Source organism: Cololabis saira, chromosome 16 (assembly GCF_033807715.1).
Source record: "Cololabis saira isolate AMF1-May2022 chromosome 16, fColSai1.1, whole genome shotgun sequence".
Taxonomy (NCBI): Eukaryota; Metazoa; Chordata; class Actinopteri; order Beloniformes; family Belonidae; genus Cololabis; species Cololabis saira.
In genome coordinates this window covers 43,608,401-43,632,582 of record NC_084602.1, presented here as the reverse complement: position 1 = coordinate 43,632,582, position 24,182 = coordinate 43,608,401, and the positions used below count along the sequence as shown (strand labels likewise).

General features: G+C 39.7%; 1 protein-coding gene across 1 annotated transcript; it reads left to right on the top strand.

Moving 5' to 3' along the window:
* Positions 1-620: 620 nt before the first annotated feature.
* Positions 621-15,968, top strand: gsc (goosecoid). The gene is made up of 3 exons (XM_061743358.1): positions 621-990; positions 5,327-5,580; positions 15,771-15,968. The coding sequence occupies exons 1-3, from the start codon at positions 705-707 to the stop codon at positions 15,966-15,968; spliced, it is 738 nt and encodes a 245-aa protein (XP_061599342.1). The 5' UTR covers positions 621-704.
* Positions 15,969-24,182: the final 8,214 nt, after the last annotated feature.

The window sequence follows — 24,182 nt, the reverse complement described above, 5'->3', positions numbered from 1 at the left end:
ATACAATTAAAGAAGTGAAGGTGCAGCAGTGGAGAGATGTGGAATCTGTACCAGCACTTTACAAACTAGCACTTTAACTTTAGGTCACTTCATTACTGGTTTATCAATGGTAACATGTTTTATTGCTTAATGTTTTTTATCCAGCTCAGTTGTACCTTTTAATGCTGTGTTTTTGTTGGTATGAATGTTATATCTGCTGGTTCTGATTCTGTGTCTGGTATTAATTCACCGCGGGGATGAAATTACTGGCATTTACTGGTTAAACATGAATATTTACACGTGTTTATTAATATGTACAGATATGTAGGTCCCTGATCACCAAATACAAGAGAATCTGAGCTGGTGTCAGTAATCTGATTACTCTGCAGGAAGAAGAGCGCGAGTGTCTGGTGATGATGAGGGGGGGTGGGAGGGGGGGGGGGGGGGGGGGGCGATTATCTTAATTCAATTAATGCTGAATACACACACACACACACACACACACACACACACACACACACACACACACACACCCCTCGGACCCGGGCCGTGACGTCACGGCTACTAGACCAGCCCCGCGGCCGCGGGTTCTGCACAAACTCAGCCGGTCCCGGTGGAGGAACCATGTCCCCCTAACCCGGACCAGGACCAGGACCAGGACCAGGACCAGGACCAGGACCAGGACCAGGACCAGGACCAGGACCAGGACCAGGACCAGGACCGGGATGTTCAGCATCGACAGCATCCTGTCGGGCCGGCCCGGCGCGCCCCCGGGCCCTCGCAGCGCGGGCCCGCTGCTCCTGGCCGACTCCGTGTTCGACTACAGCGGGCTGTACGCGGGCCCGAGCCCCGGGTCCGGGCCCGGGCCCGCGCTGGGGACCCGGCTGGGATTTAACGGCTTCTACTACGGACATGTGCAGCTCCAGAGCGGCTCCGGCGCGGGCGCGCCCCCGCCGTGCTGCGGGGCCGTGCCCGGCCTGGGCGCGCACCCGTGCCCGTGCGTTCCTCCAGGTGAGAGTTTAGAGTTTATAAACCCAGAAAAGCCGGTTCTGGTTCCGCCGGACCTCGTCCCGAACCTGGACGAGGTCCGGAACCCGCGGAGTCCGCGGTTCCGTCCGCGCGTCCTGGTCCGTCCGCAGTGAAATGTTCGGGACTTTTCTTCCCCAAATGATGCAAGAGAGTAAAAAAACTGCGGTTCCTCCTCCTGGGCTCGGTTCTGCAGAACTCGCGGAGTTTGGGTCATTTTTGGTTCCTGAAAATCCCGTTTCAGGATTTTTAAACCGCAAAAACTCGAATCTTTTTACGCGTCAAGATTAAAATCCAGCTCTTGCTTCGAGCACAATGTTTATGTATGTATATGTATATGTGTATATTTATATATATATGTATATGTATATATAAATATATACACATATATATACATACATAGGCTATAGAAACCGTGATGGAAGCAACAGCTGGATTTTAATCTTGACGCGTAAAAAGATTTTGCGGTTAAAAACCCCGAAACAGGATTACATATATATATATATATATATATATATATATATATATATATATATATATATATATATATATATATATATATATATATATATATATATATATATATATATATATACATATACATATACATATACATATACATATATATGTATTTGTATCCATGAAAATGTCGCATTCCCGTGAAGTGTATATGTTTGCCAGAACAAAAACCGTTAATCGTTTTTTGCGTAAAAAGCTCTTCTTGTTTTTCCAACATGTCAAACATTCAAATCTGCAGATTGTCGCTCATTTCATTTATTTCATCATTTAAGTCTTTAATCACCCACTTTTGGGGCTTTTTTCCCTTTTAAAAACGGTCCAGATTGATTGATCCGTTCGGTCGGAGTTCCGTTGTCGCAGAACCAGAACCGCTGGTTTTACTCCTCAATGCGGAGGTTCGGACCCGGTTTGGCAGGAACCAGCAGTCCGGTCCGGTAGGGTCCAGTAGGAACCAGAATCAGAATCAGAATCAGAACCAGAATCATCTTTATTCTCCAGGTTTGAACTTTGGCCCGACAAGGAATTTGACTCCAGTTATTTCACTCACTGTAGATTAAAAAGTAGCAAAACAGTAAATAAACAAACGTGTCTCTTATTAACATTTATAAAACTAAAGAAGTGAAAGCAGCAGGAGCCTCAACCCGCGGGTTTCCCGGTTTAGGAGACTTTCCCTCTGGATTTTGATGCAGAAACGACGTTTTCTGGCGTTAGACGTCCCGGTTCGTCCCGGTTTCTGCTGGTTCTGCTGGTTCTGGTGGTTCTGGTCCCGACAGGAGGTTCTGACCCTCCAGAGAGTTGCTGGTTTTCCTCTGGTCCACTTGTCCCTGGTTCCCCCATAATGTTTGGAGTGTTTTACACATTAAACCTGTTAACCCTCCTATAACTGCAGTTATATGAGGGTTAACAGGTTTAATAATTACATTCAGGCCGACTGGATTTACTTTGATTTAGTTTGATTTTATGGCTGTAGAAATTGTCAAATGTGCAAAGAATCAGTTTCTCCTGCCCATTTTTTAAACTTCAACTTTCAATATCTGGCAGATATTCAACATGACTGCGTGTTCTGACTGTAATTCTGACTGTAATAACTGTTTAAATCACAATCAGAATCAGAAATAGGTTTAATGCTAAGTTTGTTTCACACACAAGGAATTTGTTTTGGTGATTGGTGCAAATTCTAAAGGCTGTAATCCCCCGCTGCAGATCTGTATCGATCCCCGGATCCATCGGAGTGATCTGATTGGTTCTCCAATTCAATTCAATCCAATTCAATTCAATTCACCCTTTATTAAACACATCTCTAAAGAGGTCCATAGTTCCAGAACCCGCTGGTCCGGGTTTGGGGGTTAATTATCCCACATTCTTGCTTTTGAATGTATAAAACATTAGATTTCTTCACAACTTCTCCCATCAAAGCTAAATATCGATCATGTGATCAGGTCAGATCGATTCCCTCAGACTGAGCGTGTTGATCAGGACCGGAAGCGCGTCTGTAACTGTAACTTAGCGAGGCCTTTAAATGTTTGTTTTCAGGGAGTTTTTTCTTCCTGTAAATGTTCAGGTGGGAGTTTTGATCCAGCGGAAGCTTCTGCTCATCTTAGTTCGGGATTCGGGATTTAATCAGAACCAGAACCAGGATTTAATCCAGGAGAACTGATAAGTGTTTGTAAAGTCACTGACAGATCGATGAACCAGAACCCGCGGCCCGTGAGCGCATGCGCGCGTGTCGCGGGGCCTTAACGTTATTTTTATTTCCTTTTTATTTATAATAATAATAATAATAATAATAATAATAATAATATATATATATATATATATATATATATATATATATATATATATATATATATATATATATATATATACATATATATATATATATATATATATATATATATATATATATATATATATATATATATATATATATATATATATATCTATATCTAACATATATATATATCTAACACAATAATCAGATGTTGGTGTTGCAGCAGCACGCGGTCATGACGGTCATGATGACGTCAGTTAGATTGTTAGATTTCTATTAAAAATCGATCTTTCAGCTCACGTGACCGGGAATCCCTGATCAGCACCTGCTGATCAATAATCAATAATCAGCTGATGGATCCGCGTCCTGCAGGTGAAGCAGCGGAGAAAGATCTGGTTCTGGTTCTGGTTCTGGTTCTGGTTCTGGTTCTGGTTCTGGTCCTGGTTCTGGTTCTGGTTCTGGTTCTGGTCCTTCTGGTTCTGGTCCTGGTTCTGGTTCTGGTTCTGATATGATCCTAATTTTGTGAATCTTTAACCCGCCGGAGACAAAACAACCTGTTTTTGGTTGTTAGTTTGTTTATTTATGTCTAAAAAAACCTCAAACAGGCTCGGATTATCGATCTGATCGGATTCTGCAAAATATTTTAATTGGTTATTATTATTGATTATTATTATTGATTATTATATTTTATTACATTTTATTGTACATTTTTTGATCTCTTTATAATGAAATACTTAGAAAACCCGCGGTACTTTTATTATAGGCTATTTGTATTTCTTTTAAACAAGCGGATCTTTAGAATCTGAAAACGCGAGTGATTTACTGACGTCATCGTCTGGTATTTCTCACGTTTTCATCCAGATGTTTACAGATGTTTACAGATGTTTGCGGCTCAAACTCAAGTTTTTATGCGTCATTATTCGAAAACAAAACAATTTCCCTCAAACAGGATTTTATGGCGAATTAAAACCAGAACTTCCAGCCGAACCGGCGGTTCGGAGTAAAAATAACTCCCGAATCAGACGCTGAAGAAAAAAGGTGAAAGACGCGGAAGAAACGAGAATAAATCAGAGGTTTGGAGCAGGTTTTATCCAGGTTTTTATCCAGGTTTTATCCAGGTTTTAATCCAAGTTGTATCCAGGTTTGATCAGGTTTATTATGGTTCGGAGCAGGTTGGTTTTTTTTGCGCCTTCAAGACAAAAATCCGTTAATTTCACATTTTCAGCGTAAATAACTGCAGAAACTGAGTTAGTTCGGAGTTTGATTTAAAAATTAAACCGTTTTAAACTTTAATCCGTTTAAAGAATAAAATCAGAGCATATTTACAATGATATTAATGTTCTAAATGCAATGACGTCATCTGGATCCAAGAAAGACTTAATTTAGAAACGACGAGATGAAGTTCTGGATCAGAGATTCTGGTTAAAGTTCTGGATCAGAGACTCTGGTTAAAGTTCTGGATCAGAGACTCTGGTTAAAGTTCTGGATCAGAGACTCTGGTTAAAGTTCTGGATCAGAGACTCTGGTTAAAGTTCTGGATCAGAGACTCTGGTTAAAGTTCTGGATCAGAGACTCTGGTTAAAGTTCTGGATCAGAGATTCTGGTTAAAGTTCTGGATCAGAGACTCTGGTTAAAGTTCTGGATCAGAGCTGGTTCGGGTTAAAGCTCGGTTTCAGAGCGGGTTTGGGGATCAGAGCTGGTTCTGGTCAGAAACTCGGGTCAGGATCTGGACTCGTGGATTAAAACTTTGTCTGATTTTCTGTTCTGTAAAAACTTAAAAACTATTTTCAGCCTCCAGACTCCAGCGTGACGTCATTTCTCTTCTAAACATCATAAAATCTGCAGATTTTAATTAAATTACTTGTAATAACCTCGGACTCGGTGACGGAACCGGAACTTTACCGTTTAACTGTTTAGAGTTTGTTGTTGTTGTTGCTCAGAAACCAAAAAAAAAAAAACCTGCACTAACTTAATAAACTTTAACATAATAATAACATAATAAACCTGTCTGTCTGTCTCACGCATGCGCAGGCTACGACAGCTCCGTGCTCGTGCCCGCGCTGCCCGCGCACCTGCTGCCCTACGTGCACGCGCAGGGCCTGTCGCGCACGGAGCTGCAGCTGCTGACGTCACTGCAGAGCCGCCGGAAGCGACGTCACCGCACCATCTTCACGGACGAGCAGCTGGAGGCGCTGGAGTCGCTGTTCACGCAGACCAAGTACCCGGATGTGGGGGCCCGGGAGCAGCTGGCGCGCAAGGTGCACCTGCGCGAGGAGAAGGTGGAGGTGAGTGAGGGGGCGGGGGGCGCATGCGCGCAGGGGCGGCTCCTAGGGGGGGCCAAAACTAAAATCTATCATTACAGGACTTTATTATACTGTTGTAGTAAACAGGCTCAGAAATATATACATATATATATATATAAATAAATATATCTAATAGATATCTTAGATATTTTGCGGCAGTATCAGGCCAGCAGAGATACTTTTATACTTTTAGATTCTTCCCGTGACCAGATTTCTCCTTTTCTCTCAGTGACGGGAGCATTATTTAATAGGATGTTGCTGGACTATCGAATTATGCTACCCCTGAAATATTGATTTAAAATTGATAAATTGGTGGGTGTAAGTTTGCTGACATTCATCCTGCAGTAGTGAGGTGATTAGTGTCTAATTACCTGAATGCATTAAGTGACGGGAGCATTATTAGATAGGATGACTGGACTATCAGATGATGCTACCGCTGAAATATTGATTTAAAACTGATAATATGGGATGTTGAGTATTTGATCCTTCAAAATACACGACCCATGACATGAATTCATTACACTTTGTGAACATTATACGATAAAAAGAGAAAAACAACAATTCTATGGCTTTATTTGATATTCATTCAGTCATTCTCCTTTATTTAACCAGCAGGTCATTAAGAACACATTCTTATTTACAATGACGGCCTGGCAAGAGACAAGGAAGTGGTTTAGGGAGTAAAATACAGTCAAATTGTAGCTCTACAAAGGTAGAAAACCATTAGGGAGCATTTTTCGACGGATAGACGCTATCGGTTTATGCGGCGGCAGCTTTTTATGACAAAGCAGCAGAAATGGACAGAACCCCGGGCCCCCGGACCGGAGAGACGGAACCTCCAGAACCTCCAGAACCTCCGGAGCGGGTTCGGTCCGGTTCTCTGGACCGGAGAGACGGAACCCCCAGAACCTCCCGAACCTCCAGAACCCCCAGAACCTCCGGAACCCCCGGGGCGGGGTCGGTTCGGTCCGCCGACCTGAGTCCGTTTCTCTTTTCAGTTTTGATCTGAAACAACAAAGTTCGGACCGCGACCAGAACCCGATCAGAGTCGGGAATTGGACCTTAAAATTGACTAAACACTCTTTTTTTACTTTTAGTTTTAAGCTCACACAGGAGTAAACTTGAAATTGATCTCGTATTTATTTTAACTACAAATAAACCAAACTCAGATTCGGGCGGGTTTTAATTTGAATCCAATAAACATTTAAAAAGACAAAATAACATTAACTCGAATAGAAAAGATTCAGGTTTTATTCTATTTTAGTTTCTCAAAACTAAAAATCCTGATTAATCTTTTATACTGCGCATTTTCATGAAAAATATAATGTATATGTTTTATTTTCAGACTTTCAATTTGGCATGTTTTATAATAATAATAATAATAATAATAATAATAATAATAATAATAATAATAATAATAATAATAATAATAATAATAATAATAATAATGATGTTTTTAATTTTATGTCAAATTAACTCGTATTTGAGTGAAATATTTGATGTTAGTCTTGTGTAGAAACAATAAAACGACAATCTGCCGAAAGTTGAACATTTTAATCAATTAAATTAAATCTAATTCTGCTGCATTTTATGATTGATAAAAGAAACAACTTAAATTAATATTGATACTGACTCATATCTAAGTCATAATGATAATGGTTTGTTAGGTGTAATTTGTTATTTTTATAACTAAATAATAATCGTTAATTTTGAGAAAAAAACTGAAAAATGTCATAATGTTAAACTTTAAAACAGCTTTTGAATTTAGGTAAAATAAGAATAATGTTCGATTTTTCTCAATTAAATCTGCAGAAATGTAAAATAAAATGTTTAATAAGTATAAGAAATTATTACATTTCAAGACTGACTAAATTTGCTAAAGAACATTTAGAAGGATGAAACAGGCCGCGGCTGCGCATGCGCAGACGGAGCTCCGGGAGTCGCGGTGCCGCCGCGGCCACGACGCAATTTTACAATTTACAATTTTAATTCTTTTGTTTTGAAGTGTGTCGATACATTTTTAGAAATTTAAAATAATGTAAAATTTAAATAATATTATTTTAATAAGATATTTTGTATGGTTTTGATAAATAGAATAAGAATTAGAACATTAGAATTTAGTTGGATTGAGAAATTCCGTTCAGTGTGGATTCACTTTATCGGATTATTTTCTGAATTTATATTTTACAATTTACTGCTGAAAACAAACTAATTATTTTGGCAAAATAAATACAAACAAGAGTCCGATCAGTTATTTTACTGTAATCATAATTCAAAACAGTTTAGATGCGACTTTATTGTCATCGCGACGGTGAAAAGAAACAACGCATTTAAGTAAATAAACATTTTTACTAAATATAAAAGGTTTAGGCGGAAACGGCTGCTGCAAAATAAAGTCTGAGACGGAAAATAAAGACGCAAATATAAAGAAAAACGGGGTTTTCTGAAGAAAAAAAATCTGGTGGAACTTTTCTGTTTGAAGAAGAAAATCCAACATTTAATACATTCAAAAAATAAATGATTTGTGTTACTTAATATTTACATTTTAATTCCAAAAATACTTATTATGAAAATGAGAGACCAAGTTGCTTTATGTTTATTGGCTGTTAAACCATTTTAATTTGAATAGAATATAATAGAATACTTTATTGTCATTATTCATGGGTGCAGTGAGATTAAAAGCATCACCTCTCCAGCGCAAAACAGTGCAAACAGATAAGAATTATAAATAATATAAAAAGGTTAAGGTGCATTTTGAATAGTGAAATCAAGACCTGAGATCCTACAGTATAATAACATATAACTACACATGTGGTGGAATATTGCACAGTTAGGCCGAGAACAAGTATTGCACGGTAAAAAACAGTAATTGAAGACATTCACATTTTGTTCATTTTGTTTGTTATGGCTTTAGGGAAAAAAATGAGGACAAAAAAGTAACGTTCAAAATTAATTTCAATTCAAAAACTCTGAACGTTTTCAGGATTTGTTAGAGAATTATTCGTTAAATCTCAATGGTGTTCCAGTCTTTATTCCCTATCCTGGTTCAGCAGCAGGTTTTACATCTGCTGGAAGTTCAGCCTCATCTGAACGTTCTTCAGTTGTCAATGACGACGTTTCCATCAGTCAAAATTCAGGTTAAGGTCAATATTCCGGAAACATTGGGAATAATGTGTTTCCATGCTGACCTAACAGGGTTATCCCTGTATCCATGGTGATTAATCATTCATCTGGATCAAACCAGCGACGCACGGAGAACATCATGACGTAATTCCCGTCATTTCTGCTTCTTCTTCCTGTATCCAAATCCAAAACAACAACAAAAATAACAGCAGCACGGAGGAAAATCCACAGCCCTGTAGAAGTGGTTTTGTTTCTCGGTCCTGTAGTTCTCCTTTTTCCAGCGTCTTCCAGCGGAGCTTGATCTGGTCTGGCATTCCTACAAATGCTGCTTCAACCAACTTTTCTCTCACCTTCTTGTAAATCTTCTATCCCGGTACTTTTCTACCGTCTACAAATGCAGAAATGTTCATATCCTTCATTACATTTATGAAGTGATTAGTCTCCTCCTGGTCTTGGTTTCTCCGTGTTTAGAAGAACTTCCTGGACTCAAAAGACCAGAATTCCTTGTGAACAGAACAGAAAACAAATTCCTGTTCCTTTTTATGGGGAAGTCCCGTTAGTCTATAGACAGTTTTACGCACCAAGACCTGGCGCTGCCATCACCTACACGAATGCACATCATTTCCTGGGAGGGGTTTGTGCAGCGTCTACCGGTGTAAACGCAGCGGCGTGGACACTAAGCTAAAGCAAAGACTCGCTGCTCCTGAGCTTTTAATGTCCACAACTATGTCGTTGCCATAGGAACACGGTTGTACTACCGTGACTGGAGATGGCGTTACTCTCTCCACCAGAGTTCAGAGCAGAACTGGGAGGAGAACGTGACGCCAGCAGCAGAACGGACAGACAGACAGATCTGCTCCCACTTCCAATCCAGGGCAGTAGATGGAAAAGCAGTGGACAATCTGAAAACCTCTGAGGCAAATTTATGATAGATGAATGATGTAGCTATGGTGGGCAACAGTGTTGGGATTAACACGTTATTCAGTAACGCGTTACAGTAACGCTGTTAGTTTTGCGGTAACTAATACACTAATGCATTACTTTTTAAATTCAGTAACGCAGTTACCGTTACCAAGGGTGCGTTACTGCGTTATTTCTGCTACAGTGAAGCTTTTTTCCCCCAGAGAGACCGGAGGAAACGTAGTGTGTGTGTATTCAAAAACATGACGGTCATGAGCCAAGAGAAGGAGAGTTTCCAACGTGGAGATTACATTACATTACATTACATTACATTACATTGTCATTACAGTAATCCCTGGTTTTCCGCGGGGGTTACGTTCCAAAAAGAACCCGTGATAAGTGAAATTCTTTTTACAATTATTATAGAAGGTTCAAATAGCAAAGAACAGCACGTATTTCTCTTCTGAGCTGCTGCATCCCGACTCTGTAACATCTTTTTCTCCTAAAGCTTCGGTGCAGGAGTGTTTTTACCAGACAAGAAAATAGTTATGGGTCGTTGTTGTCGCTCTTTTCTCTTCTTCTAAACCAACACCATTGGTTATATCTGAGACTGTAATGAACGATTCATCAAAGGCCGTTCTTGAGCTGCTGCTGAAGCTCATTGGCCGTTCTCAGCTTGTTGCTAAGCAACCAACGCTATTGACACAGGAAGTGAAGAAGCGGGGAGACTGTTTAGCCAATCAGAATGCAGAACACGATGCACAATAAAAATCCATACAGAACCTGCTGGAATGAAGGTTAGAGGGGATTAATGGGAGCATTTAAAATAATGTTTTTATTTAAAGTAACTAAAAAGTAACTTTTCATAGTAATGCATTACTTTTTGGTCTAAGTAACTGAGTTACTTTTTAATGAAGTAACTAGTAACGGTAACTAGTTACTATTTTTCAGTAACTAGCCCAAAACTGGTGGAGACACAATCATAACAGCCTGCTACACGGTATTGTATTTATGATGTAGACTAACACACACGCACACACACACACGCACACGCACACGCACACACACACACACACACGCACACACACACACACACACGCGCACACGCACACACACACACACACACACGCGCACACGCACACGCACACGCGCACGCACACGCACGCGCACACACACACACACACACGCACACGCACACAATTAACGTAGCTATGGTGATTGTTTGTCTCCAAAACCATCAACTGCCTTAGCAAAATACCAGTATCAATGTTAGTGTATGAAACTTTTTCATTATTAACAGTATTGTATTTAGTATAGTATATAGTATTTAACAGTATTGTATTTAGTATAGTATATAGTATTTAACAGTATTGTAGCTTCATAGCTAAAGTTGCTGAACTTTCCCTCAGATTCAAGTGTTTGTTTCTCCGGGGGGGGGGGGCAGCGGATCTGCCGGGAGAGTTTACTCCTTTCTGGCTGGGGAGAGCGATTGTAACCAATCACAGCTCAGGGAAATATTTATCCTTTGTTGGTTTTTTGCCAACAAAGTGATGCGAACAGAAAATGTTGCACAGTGGTTTTTTTAGATTCAATGCTTTCAGCCAGGTCCTTGATTCCGAGTCGGTATCAGGCTTGGACGTTGATCTTCGTAGCTGGTTTGTGGTCGTAGAACTCTCTATATAACCTATCTAATCTCTATCCAACCACTCGTTCAGGTGCTTTCTCCAGTTCTTTCAACCAACCACCGCACACGTCGTTCCCCAACCACTTTCCTTCTGCGAAATATCCATTTAGTTTCTCTTTGTCACAGCAATGTCACCACTCTGCACAACGGGAGGACTTAGGAAGTAGAGCGGAAACGGATCAAAAACTAAACTAAATTTTCAGTTAGAAAAGGAGGAACCCAGGGGTCATATTGGGGTTTTTAGAAACCGGAATATGAGCAAATTCCGGTTATTCAAAGGGGTTATTGGTGTTTACATGGCCGTGGAACCGGGTTATTGCTGATATTCCGGTTAGAAAAGGATTATTGATGCTGGAAACGTAGTCATTGTCACAACAAAATACATTCCAGTTCAGCCCGTCCAAAGACAACAAATGTGTAGAGGTCTGGAGGTCTGGAGGTCTGGAGGTCCTGTAGAGGTCTGGAGGTCTGGAGGTCCTGTAGAGGTCTGGAGGTCTGGAGGTCTGGAGGTCTGGAGGTCCTGTAGAGGTCTGGATGTCTGGAGGTCCTGTAGAGGTCTGGAGGTCCTGTAGAGGTCTGGAGGTCCTGTAGAGGTCTGGAGGTCTGGAGGTCTGGAGGTCTGGAGGTCCTGTAGAGGTCTGGAGGTCCTGTAGAGGTCTGGAGGTCCTGTAGAGGTCTGGAGGTCTGGAGGTCCTGTAGAGGTCTGCAGGTCCTGTAGAGGTCTGGAGGTCCTGTAGAGGTCTGGAGGTCCTGTAGAGGTCTGGAGGTCCTGTAGAGGTCTGGAGGTCCTGTAGAGGTCTGGAGGTCCTGTAGAGGTCTGGAGGTCTGGAGGTCCTGTAGAGGTCTGCAGGTCCTGTAGAGGTCTGGAGGTCCTGTAGAGGTCTGGAGGTCCTGTAGAGGTCTGGAGGTCCTGTAGAGGTCTGGAGGTCTGGAGGTCCTGTAGAGGTCTGGAGGTCCTGTAGAGGTCTGTAGGTCCTGTAGAGGTCTGGAGGTCCTGTAAAGGTCTGGAGGTCCTGTAGAGGTCTGGAGGTCTGGAGGTCTGTAGAGGTCTGGAGGTCCTGTAGAGGTCTGGAGGTCCTGTAGAGGTCTGTAGGTCCTGTAGAGGTCTGGAGGTCTGGAGGTATGTAGAGGTCTGGAGGATCTCAGAGTTCCGGGTTCCAGCAGAGATGGATCTCTGGGGTCTAAACAGAACGATTGTCTCCTTCACCTTCACCTTCTACTCTCCATCATCCATTCTGTTCTCTGCACATCCATCACTGTCTGGTTCAGATCCACCAAACTAGACTGGACAGGAGAATCAGGTCTGCAGAGAACTGGGACTAACTGCCATCTATCCAGGACCAGGACCTGGACCTGTACCGGTCCAGGACCAGGACCAGGTCTACAGAGCTCTGTATGCTAAAACCTCCAGACACAGAGACAGTTTCTTCTCCCTCTGATGAATCTCACAATTAATAGAGTCTCAGAGAATCAATCACTGTGCAATAATAACAATAACAATAATAACAATAAATAATTAAAGCTGCAAGCAGCGATGAACGGGCCCTCGCGCGTGCAATTTTCACCCATAAAGATCAAAGACTCAAAACAGAGTCCGATGACACCACCATGACTCTTTATATCAAACCATTCAAAAGTTATGGCAGAAAGTAGGAACTATCAAATATGGACCAATCAGATGAAGGGGGGGTGCGCTTTTTGGCGTCTAGCGTCGCCACGGTAACACTTTTGAAAGAGAAAAGTAATGCACGTTGTCGCAGGATGGAGACGCACATTTTGATGTATAACACACCTGGGTGCACGTTACGGTTCGGGCCGTATTAACGCCAAAATTACACGATTAATTAAAAATGGCCGACTTCCTGTTGGGTTTGGGCCATGGCACCAAGAGACTTTTCTTTAAGTTGTGACATGATGCAGGTGTGTACCTGCACTGTAAGTGCTCGGGCCCTAATAATAACAGTAATTTTAATAACACTATCATATGCTGTAACAACGCACCTTCCAACAATAATCATGTTTGCCTCATACTGCTGCACCTTTCACTTTTAAATTGTATATATGTTAATAAGTGCCACATCTGTTTATTTACTGTTTTCTATTTTTAAATCTGGGTACAGTGAGCGAAATAACCGGAGTCAAATTACTTGTTGGACAATGTTCAAACTTGGCCAATAAAGCTGATTCTGATTCTGATTCAGAACCTTGTTTTTATTAGTGCCACGGCTGCGACACGAGGCACTCCTCCTCCATAGCTATGCCATAGCAATGGAGGAGGAATGCCTCTGCGCTCACCACTCGCACACCGTTACTTGAAAAATTCTGAACCGATTTAGAAAGTTGTAGGCCCTGAATTTAACTACAGTCCTGTGAATTTTCAGAGCGATCGCACAAATAGTTTTGGCACGAAGTGCAAAAACATTTCCAAATTTCCAAACTAATGGGGAGATTTTCCCATGTATGTGTGTGGTGCGGAATATCACACTGTGGATGGGATGAGGTAAAAAAAGCCAAAATTCACCTTTTTTCTGAGTCATCTAACTTTCTCATACTTGCATGTAGAAATGTCATTCAAACTTCAAAACGGAGGAAAACTTCTCTTCCCTCTCCAAACCCCAAACAGTTTTTTCCTAAGATGTAAACTTTTCAAGATATGAGCACTCAAGCGAGGACTGGAAATCACTTTTTCGTCAAATCTAGAGTGCGGATGTCGGTTGCTCGAGTGGGAGAAACAGTAAAAAAATAACCTGAATTTTTATTTGTAGCTCGAGCTCACAGCCAAACCGTAAAAAGGAGACAAATAATCTTTGGTCAGAATGTAGACATAGGTGTTGGGATTCATAAAATATGACTTTGACAGGCGGGGTATGCACAAAATTTAAACGGGGAGGGATAGAGCGGCGCCAATACCTGGTCCTACCTACCTCAGTCCCCATTGACTGTAATGTAATCAAACGTTTTCTTCAAAAGAATCTCACTCTGACTTCGCACTGACCTTACTCACATTTTAAGGAATATCTGAATAAAATTAAGTTTGTCAGAATCTGCCGGCTTCTGTGTCTCTCACAATGTTTTTTTTTTTCTGCTACGAGCTACGGTTTGATTACAAATCTGAGTGATTTGAGAACTTGTCAGAAGCCAAAATCTGGGTTTTTCTCATAGCCAAACCGGAAGGTTCTGAAGAGAGGTTCTTGTTGCCGGGGCAACCAGAAGTCAGCTGCGGACTCATTCAGCCAGAACTGGTCAGATGACTCAGTCAATAAAGACTTCATATGGGCTGCGTCCGAAATCGCACACTTCCACCCTAATGAGTATGCAAAATGAGTGTGTGAGATTTTTTAGTGCGTCCGAAAAATTAGAACGTACTCAATAGTATGTACTATCCATACTCATTCCGGAGAATTTTTTTAGTGTGGGGTTGCCAGCTCGGCTCTAATTATAGCAGCCATGGCAGCCTACGTTCCTGCTGCATTCTGCAGCCTACCTAGCAACCTCTGGTCGGGGGGAGGAGGGGGAGGGTACACGCCGCTCAACAATATTTTGAAAGTGACTGCAGTACCAGTTTTGGACATTTCTTACAGACAGCTCCTTTAAGTATAATAATATTATTATATAATATTAATATTATAATATTCGTATTTAATAATATTATATAATGTCATCTTGTTTGGGCCAGAATAAACAGGAAATAGCGGAGCTGCTACCGCTGCTGTGACAGGTTACCATGGTAACAACCCCCCCCCCCCCCCTTCCCAACGGCAGGAAGTGCCGTGTGCGCTCTTAATAGTACGTCCGAATTAATGCACACTACATTTACTCAAAAGTGTGCCGAATTTGAGTATACTTTTTAGTATATACTGTTTAGTATGGCATTTCGGACGCACCGATACTTTAACCTGTAAAATGGAGATGGCTCAAAGAATTCTGTGAATTCTGTGAAAAATATATATTTTATATATATTAAATACACCCCCTCACACACACACACACACACGCACGCACGCACGCACGCACGCACGCACGCACGCACGCACGCACGCACGCACGCACGCACGCACGCACGCACGCACGCACACACGCACACACACACACACACACACACACCGTAAATAACCCAGAGTAAATGCTATAACTTTTGAATGGTTTGACATAGAGAGTCGTGGGTGGTGTCATTGGACTCGGTATTGAGTCCTTGACCATAATTAGTGCAAATTGGCCCCGCTGCTTCTTCTGATTGGTCGATATGTGATAGTTTCTATTTTCTGCAATAACTTTTGAATGTTTGATATAGGAAATCAAAATCATCAAAATCATCATCAAAATCTCAATCATCCGGCAGTAGTCCCGTGGCACTTTTGTGAAGGGAATTTTGTGTCTAGTTGTTTTTATTGTTATTTATAGTTTTTATATTTTTTATAGTTTTTGGATAGAAACGCGGGTCTGACATTTGTCCTCTGTTTTCCAGGTTTGGTTCAAGAACCGCCGCGCTAAGTGGCGGAGACAGAAGCGTTCCTCGTCGGAGGAGTCTGAGCATGCTCAGAAGCGAGTCCCGGCGGAGGACACGGAGCAGCAGAAGTGGAGCAGCGGCAGCGTGGACGTGGACGCGGATCGGGACGCGGAGCCGGCCGCGCAGACGGGGGTCCTGCGGGACTCCGACAGCTGATAGAGAAGGGGGCGGGGCTTGGAGACAGGGGGGCGGGGCTTGGACTGGTGACGTTGCACAGGGGGGCGGGGCTTGGACTGGTGACGTTGCACAGGTGTACATATATCTGCGTCAAGGACTGATCACGTGACTCTTATTTATATTTAATTTAAACGTTGGATCTTTTGTTTTTTATGAAATGTAACGTTTTTCTGGCGCCGGGACGCGGTGGGCGTGTCCGAGTGACGTCATGTTGTCATGTGACCGTGATGTTAGACGTTACGCTCGTGCGTGTGAGAGGATACACGCACGAGCGCATGTAATAAACTCATTAAAGTCAAAGAGACGAGTGTGTTTATGACGGGCGTGCACGTGTGTGTGTGTGTGTGTGTGTGTGTGTGTGCCTGCCTGCCTGCCTGCGTGCGTGCGTGCGTGCGGCGTGCGTGCGTGCGTGCGTGCGTGCGTGCGTGCGTGCGTGCGTGCGTGCGTGCGTGCGTGCGTGTGCGTGCGTGTGCGTGTGCATGTGTGTGTCAGGCTGCTTCCGTAAAGTGATGGATGAAGTGACATATAAAAGTTTCCATCTAAAACCTGATCCTGACCCGGTTCTAAAAAGAACCGAGAAAAACAAGGAAAAACAAGAAATTAAAGTCAGATATGAAAAGGATTTCAGGAATTTTAGCAGTTCATTTGCAATAAACTGGATTAAAACTGGTTTCTGTTTGACTTTTACCTGGACTTTAACTAGACTTTATTTAACATTACTTTAACTGGACTTTCTTTAACTGGACTTTCTTTAACTGGACTTTCTTTAACTGGACTTTAACAAGACTTTCTTTAACTGGGCTTTCTTTAACTGGACTTTCTTTAACTGGACTTTAACAAGACTTTCTTTAACTGGACTTTCTTTAACTGGACTTTCTTTAACTGGACATCCTTTAACAAGAATTTCTTTAACTGGACTTTCTTTAACTGGACATCCTTTAACAAGACTTTCTTTAACTGGACTTTCTTTAACTGGACTTTCTTTAACTGGACTTTCTTTAACTGGACTTCCTTTAACTGGACTTTAACTAGACTTTCTTTAACTGGACTTTCTTTAACTGGACTTTCTTTAACTAGACTTTCTTTAACTGGACTTTCTTTAACTGGACTTTCTTTAACTAGACTTTCTTTAACTGGACTTTCTTTAACTGGACTTTCTTTAACTAGACTTTCTTTAACTGGACTTTAACTGGACTTTCTTTAACTGGACTTTCTTTAACTGGACTTTCTTTAACTGGACTTTCTTTAACTGGACTTTCTTCAACTGGACTTTCTTTAACTGGACTTTCTTTAACTGGACTTCCTTTAACTGGACTTTAACTAGACTTTCTTTAACTGGACTTTCTTTAACTGGACTTTCTTTAACTAGACTTTCTTTAACTGGACTTTCTTTAACTGGACTTTCTTTAACTAGACTTTCTTTAACTGGACTTTAACTGGACTTTCTTTAACTGGACTTTCTTTAACTGGACTTTCTTTAACTAGACTTTAACAAGACTTTCTTTTACTAGACTTCTTTTAACTAGACTTTCTTTAACTGGACTTTAACTGGACTTTCTTTTACTGGACTTTCTTTAACTAGACTTTCTTTAACTGGACTTTCTTTAACTGGACTTTCTTTTACTGGACTTTCTTTAACTGGACTTTCTTTAACTGGACTTTCTTTAACTGGACTTTATTTTACTGGACTTTCTTTAACAAGACTTTCTTTAACTGGACTTTCTTTAACTGGACTTTCTTTAACTGGACTTTCTTTAACTGGACTTTCTTTAACTGGACTTTCTTTTACTAGACTTCTTTTAACTAGACTTTCTTTAACTGGACTTTAACAAGACTTTCTTTAACTGGACTTTCTTTAACTGGACTTTCTTTAACTGGACTTTCTTTTACTGGACTTTCTTTAACTGGACTTTCTTTAACTGGACTTTAACAAGACTTTCTTTAACTGGACTTTCTTTAACTGGACTTTCTTTAACTGGACTTTCTTTAACTGGACTTTAACAAGACTTTCTTTAACTGGACTTTCTTTAACTGGACTTTCTTTAACTGGACTTTAACTAGACTTTCTTTAACTGGACTTTCTTTAACTGGACTTTCTTTAACTAGACTTCTTTGACTAGACTTTCTTTAACTGGACTTTCTTTAACTGGACTTTCTTTAACTAGACTTTCTTTAACTGGACTTTCTTTAACTGGACTTTCTTTAACTGGACTTTCTTTAACTGGACTTCCTTTAACTGGACTTTCTTTAACTGGACTTTCTTTAACTGGACTTTAACAAGACTTTCTTTTACTGGACTTTAACTAAACCTTTAAACTAGACTTTATTCACTAGACCTTATTTAATTCGACTTTATGTAACATGACTTTAACTGGACTTTCTTTAACTGGACTTTAACAAGACTTTCTTTTACTAGAATTCTTTTAACTAGACTTTCTTTAACTGGACTTTAACTGGACTTTCTTTAACTGAACTTTCTTTAACTAGACTTTCTTTAACTAGACTTTCTTTAACTGGACTTTCTTTAACTGGACTTTCTTTAACTGGACTTTAACAAGACTTTCTTTTACTGGACTTTCTTTAACTGGACTTTCTTTTACTGGACTTTCTTTAACTGGACTTTCTTTTACTGGACTTTAAGTGGACTTTCTTTTACTAGACTTCTTTTAACTAGACTTTCTTTAACTGGACTTTAACCAGACTTTCTTTAACTGGACTTTCTTTTACTGGACTTTCTTTAACTGGACTTTCTTTAACTGGACTTTCTTTAACTGGACTTTAACAAGACTTTCTTTAACTGGACTTTCTTTAACTGAACTTTCTTTAACTAGACTTTCTTTAACTGGACTTTCTTTAACTAGACTTTCTTTAACTGGACTTTATTTAACTGGACTTTCTTTAACTAGACTTTCTTTAACTGGACTTTAACAAGACTTTCTTTAACTGGACATTCTTTAACTGGACTTTAACAAGACTTTCTTTTACTGAACTTTCTTTAACTGGACTTTCTTTTACTGGACTTTCTTTAACTGGACTTTCTTTAACTGGACTTTAACAAGACTTTCTTTAACTGTACTTTCTTTAACTGGACTTTCTTTAACTGGACTTTAACAAGACTTTCTTTAACTGGACTTTCTTTAACTGGACTTTCTTTTACTGGACTTTCTTTAACTGGACTTTCTTTAACTGGACTTTAACAAGACTTTCTTTAACTGGACTTTCTTAAACTGGACTTTCTTTTACCAGACTTCTTTTAACTAGACTTTCTTTAACTGGACTTTAACAAGACTTTCTTTAACTGGACTTTCTTTAACTGGACTTTCTTTAACTGGACTTTAACAAGACTTTATTTAACTGGACTTTCTTAAACTGGACTTTCTTTTACTGGACTTTCTTTAACTGGACTTTCTTTAACTGGACTTTTTTTAACTGGACTTTCTTTAACTGGACTTCTTTTAACTAGACTTTCTTTAACTGGACTTTAACAAGACTTTCTTTAACTGGACTTTCTTTAACTGGACTTTAACAAGACTTTATTTAACTGGACTTTCTTAAACTGGACTTTCTTTTACTGGACTTTCTTTAACTGGACTTTAACAAGACTTTCTTTAACTGGACTTTCTTTAACTGGACTTTAACAAGACTTTCTTTAACTGGACTTTCTTTAACTGGACTTTCTTTAACTGGACTTTCTTTAACTGGACTTTCTTTTACTGGACTTTCTTTAACTGGACTTTCTTTAACTGGACTTTCTTTAACTGGACTTTAACAAGACTTTCTTTAACTGGACTTTCTTTAACTGGACTTTCTTTTACTGGACTTTAAGTTGACTTTCTTTTACTAGACTTCTTTTAACTAGACTTTCTTTAACTGGACATTAACAAGACTTTCTTTAACTGGACTTTCTTTAACTGGACTTTCTTTAACTGGGCTTTCTTTAACTGGACTTTCTTTAACTGGACTTTAACAAGACTTTCTTTAACTAGACTTTCTTTAACTGGACTTTCTTTAACTAGACTTTCTTTAACTGGACTTTCTTTAACTGGACTTTCTTTAACTGGACTTTCTTTAACAAGACTTTCTTTAACTAGACTTTCTTTAACTGGACTTTCTTTAACTGGACTTTCTTTTACTGGACTTTCTTTAACTGGACTTTCTTTAACTGGACTTTAACAAGACTTTCTTTAACTGGACTTTAACAAGACTTTCTTTAACTGGACTTTCTTTAACTGGACTTTCTTTTACTGGACTTTCTTTAACTGGACTTTCTTTAACTGGACTTTCTTTAACTGGACTTTAAGAAGACTTTCTTTAACTGGACTTTCTTTAACTGGACTTTAACAAGACTTTCTTTAACTGGACTTTAACAAGACTTTCTTTACAAGACTTTCTTTAACTGGACTTTCTTTAACTGGACTTTCTTTTACTGGACTTTCTTTAACTGGACTTTCTTTAACTGGACCTTAACAAGACTTTCTTTAACTGGACTTTCTTTAACTGGACTTTAACAAGACTTTCTTTAACTGGGCTTTCTTTAACTGGACTTTCTTTAACTGGACTTTAACAAGACTTTCTTTAACTAGACTTTCTTTAACTGGACTTTCTTTAACTGGACTTTCTTTAACTGGACTTTCTTTAACAAGACTTTCTTTAACTGGACTTTAACAAGACTTTCTTAAACTGGACTTCCTTTAACAGGACTTTCTTTGACTAGACTTTCTTTAACTGGACTTTCTTTAACAGGACTTTCTTTAACTAGACTTTCTTTAACTGGACTTTCTTTAACTGGACTTTCTTTAACTAAACTTTCTTTAACTGGACTTTCTTTAACTAGACTTTCTTTAACTGGACTTTCTTTAACAGGACTTTCTTTAACTAGACTTTCTTTAACTGGACTTTCTTTAACTGGACTTTCTTTAACTAAACTTTCTTTAACTGGACTTTCTTTAACTGGACTTTCTTTAACTGGACTTTCTTTAACTAGACTTTCTTTAACTGGACTTTCTTTAACTGGACTTTCTTTAACTGGACTTTCTTTAACTGGACTTTAACTAGACTTTCTTTAACTGGACTTTCTTTAACTGGACTTTCTTTAACTGGACTTTAACTAGACTTTCTTTAACTGGACTTTCTTTAACTGGACTTCCTTTAACAAGACTTTCTTTAACTAGACTTTCTTTAACTGGACTTTCTTTAACTGGACTTCCTTTAACAAGACTTTCTTTAACTGGACTTTCTTTAACTGGACTTTCTTTAACTAGACTTTCTTTAACTGGACTTTCTTTAACTGGACTTTCTTTAACTAGACTTTCTTTAACTGGACTTCCTTTAACTGGACTTTCTTTAACTGGACTTTCTTTAACTGGACTTTCCTTAACTGGACCTTAACCAGACTTTCTTTTACTGGACTTTAACTAGACTTTATTCACTAGACCTTATTTAATTCGACTTTATGTAACATGACTTTAACTGGACTTTCTTTAACTGGACTTTAACAAGACTTTCTTTTACTGAACTTTATTTTACTGGACTTTAAGTGGACTTTCTTTTACTAGACTTCTTTTAACTAGACTTTCTTTAACTGGACTTTAACTAGACTTTCTTTAACTGGACTTTAACAAGACTTTCTTTAACTGGACTTTCTTTAACTGGACTTTAACAAGACTTTCTTTAACTGGACTTTAACAAGACTTTCTTTAACTGGACTTTCTTTAATTGGACTTTAACTAGATTTTCTTTTACTGGACTTTAACTAAACCTTTAAACTAGACTTTATTCACTAGACCTTATTTAATTCGACTTTATGTAACATGACTTTAACAAAACTTTATTTAACTGGACCTTATTTAACCAGACTTTAACTAGACTTTGTTTAACTGGACTTTCTTTAACTGGACTTTAACTAGACCTTACTTAATTTGACTTTATTTTACTGAACTTTGTTAATTAAACTAAACTTTGTTTACTAGATTTTATTTTGCTAAACTAGATATTCTAGATGTTATGTAACTGGACCTTGACGGGACCTAAACAAGAAATTAAGTACATAGAAATATCAGGAAACTGTCCAAATATGAATGTCCATGGACCACTGGTTCTTGGTAACTGTACCAAATATTAATGTCCATGGACCACTGGTTCTTGGGGTAACTGTACCAAATATTAATGTCCATGGGCCACTGGTTCTTGGGGTAACTGTACCAAATATTAATGTCCATGGGCCACTGGTTCTTGGTAACTGTACCAAATATTAATGTCCATGGGCCACTGGTTCTTGGTAACTGTACCAAATATTAATGTCCATGGACCACTGGTTCTTGGGGTAACTGTACCAAATATTAATGTCCATGGGCCACTGGTTCTTGGTAACTGTACCAAATATTAATGTCCATGGACCACTGGTTCTTGGTAACTGTACCAAATATTAATGTCCATGGACCACTGGTTCTTGGTAACTGTACCAAATATTAATGTTCATGGACCACTGGTTCTTGGGGTAACTGTACCAAATATTAATGTCCATGGACCACTGGTTCTTGGGGTAACTGTACCAAATATTAATGTCCATGGACCACTGGTTCTTGGGGTAACTGTACCAAATATTAATGTTCATGGACCACTGGTTCTTGGTAACTGTACCAAATATTAATGTCCATGGACCACTGGTTCTTGGTAACTGTACCAAATATTAATGTCCATGGACCACTGGTTCTTGGTAACTGTACCAAATATTAATGTCCATGGACCACTGGTTCTTGGGGTAACTGTACCAAATATTAATGTCCATGGACCACTGGTTCTTGGTAACTGTACCAAATATTAATGTCCATGGACCACTGGTTCTTGGGGTAACTGTACCAAATATTAATGTCCATGGACCACTGGTTCTTGGGGTAACTGTACCAAATATTAATGTCCATGGACCACTGGTTCTTGGGGTAACTGTACCAAATATTAATGTCCATGGACCACTGGTTCTTGGTAACTGTACCAAATATTAATGTCCATGGACCACTGGTTCTTGGTAACTGTACCAAATATTAATGTCCATGGACCACTGGTTCTTGGTAACTGTGCCAAATATTAATGTCCATGGACCACTGGTTCTTGGTAACTGTACCAAATATTAATGTCCATGGACCACTGGTTCTTGGGGTAACTGTACCAAATATTAATGTCCATGGACCACTGGTTCTTGGTAACTGTACCAAATATTAATGTCCATGGACCACTGGTTCTTGGGGTAACTGTACCAAATATTAATGTCCATGGACCACTGGTTCTTGGGGTAACTGTACCAAATATTAATGTCCATGGACCACTGGTTCTTGGGGTAACTGTACCAAATATTAATGTTCATGGACCACTGGTTCACTGTACCAAATATTAATGTCCATGGACCACTGGTTCTTGGTAACTGTACCAAATATTAATGTCCATGGACCACTGGTTCTTGGTAACTGTACCAAATATTAATGTCCATGGACCACTGGTTCTTGGGGTAACTGTACCAAATATTAATGTCCATGGACCACTGGTTCTTGGTAACTGTACCAAATATTAATGTCCATGGACCACTGGTTCTTGGGGTAACTGTACCAAATATTAATGTCCATGGACCACTGGTTCTTGGGGTAACTGTACCAAATATTAATGTCCATGGACCACTGGTTCTTGGGGTAACTGTACCAAATATTAATGTCCATGGACCACTGGTTCTTGGTAACTGTACCAAATATTAATGTCCATGGACCACTGGTTCTTGGTAACTGTACCAAATATTAATGTCCATGGACCACTGGTTCTTGGTAACTGTGCCAAATATTAATGTCCATGGACCACTGGTTCTTGGTAACTGTACCAAATATTAATGTCCATGGACCACTGGTTCTTGGGGTAACTGTACCAAATATTAATGTCCATGGACCACTGGTTCTTGGTAACTGTACCAAATATTAATGTCCATGGACCACTGGTTCTTGGTAACTGTACGGGTCACTGTTAAGTCCCACTGACGCTAATTTAAGCCCAGAATCCGCTGTAATCCCGTCCAACACAATAGTTGCAGATGTTTCTGCCACTCAGTGGGAGTGAGGGGGCGTGGTCCAGAGTAAGGGACGTGGTCCAGTGGGGAAGTGACATCAACGCATACCCTCTATACGTCACATGACCCATTAGTTCCTAGAAGGTGGA

Excerpts from the sequence above, each read along its gene's own strand:
- gsc (XM_061743358.1), top strand. The coding sequence starts at position 705 with ATGTTCAGCATCGACAGCATCCTGTCGGGCCGGCCCGGCGCGCCCCCG. Across the intron at positions 991-5,326 it reads GTGCCCGTGCGTTCCTCCAG|GCTACGACAGCTCCGTGCTC; the intron begins GTGAGAGTTTAG and ends ACGCATGCGCAG. Across the intron at positions 5,581-15,770 it reads TGCGCGAGGAGAAGGTGGAG|GTTTGGTTCAAGAACCGCCG; the intron begins GTGAGTGAGGGG and ends TCTGTTTTCCAG.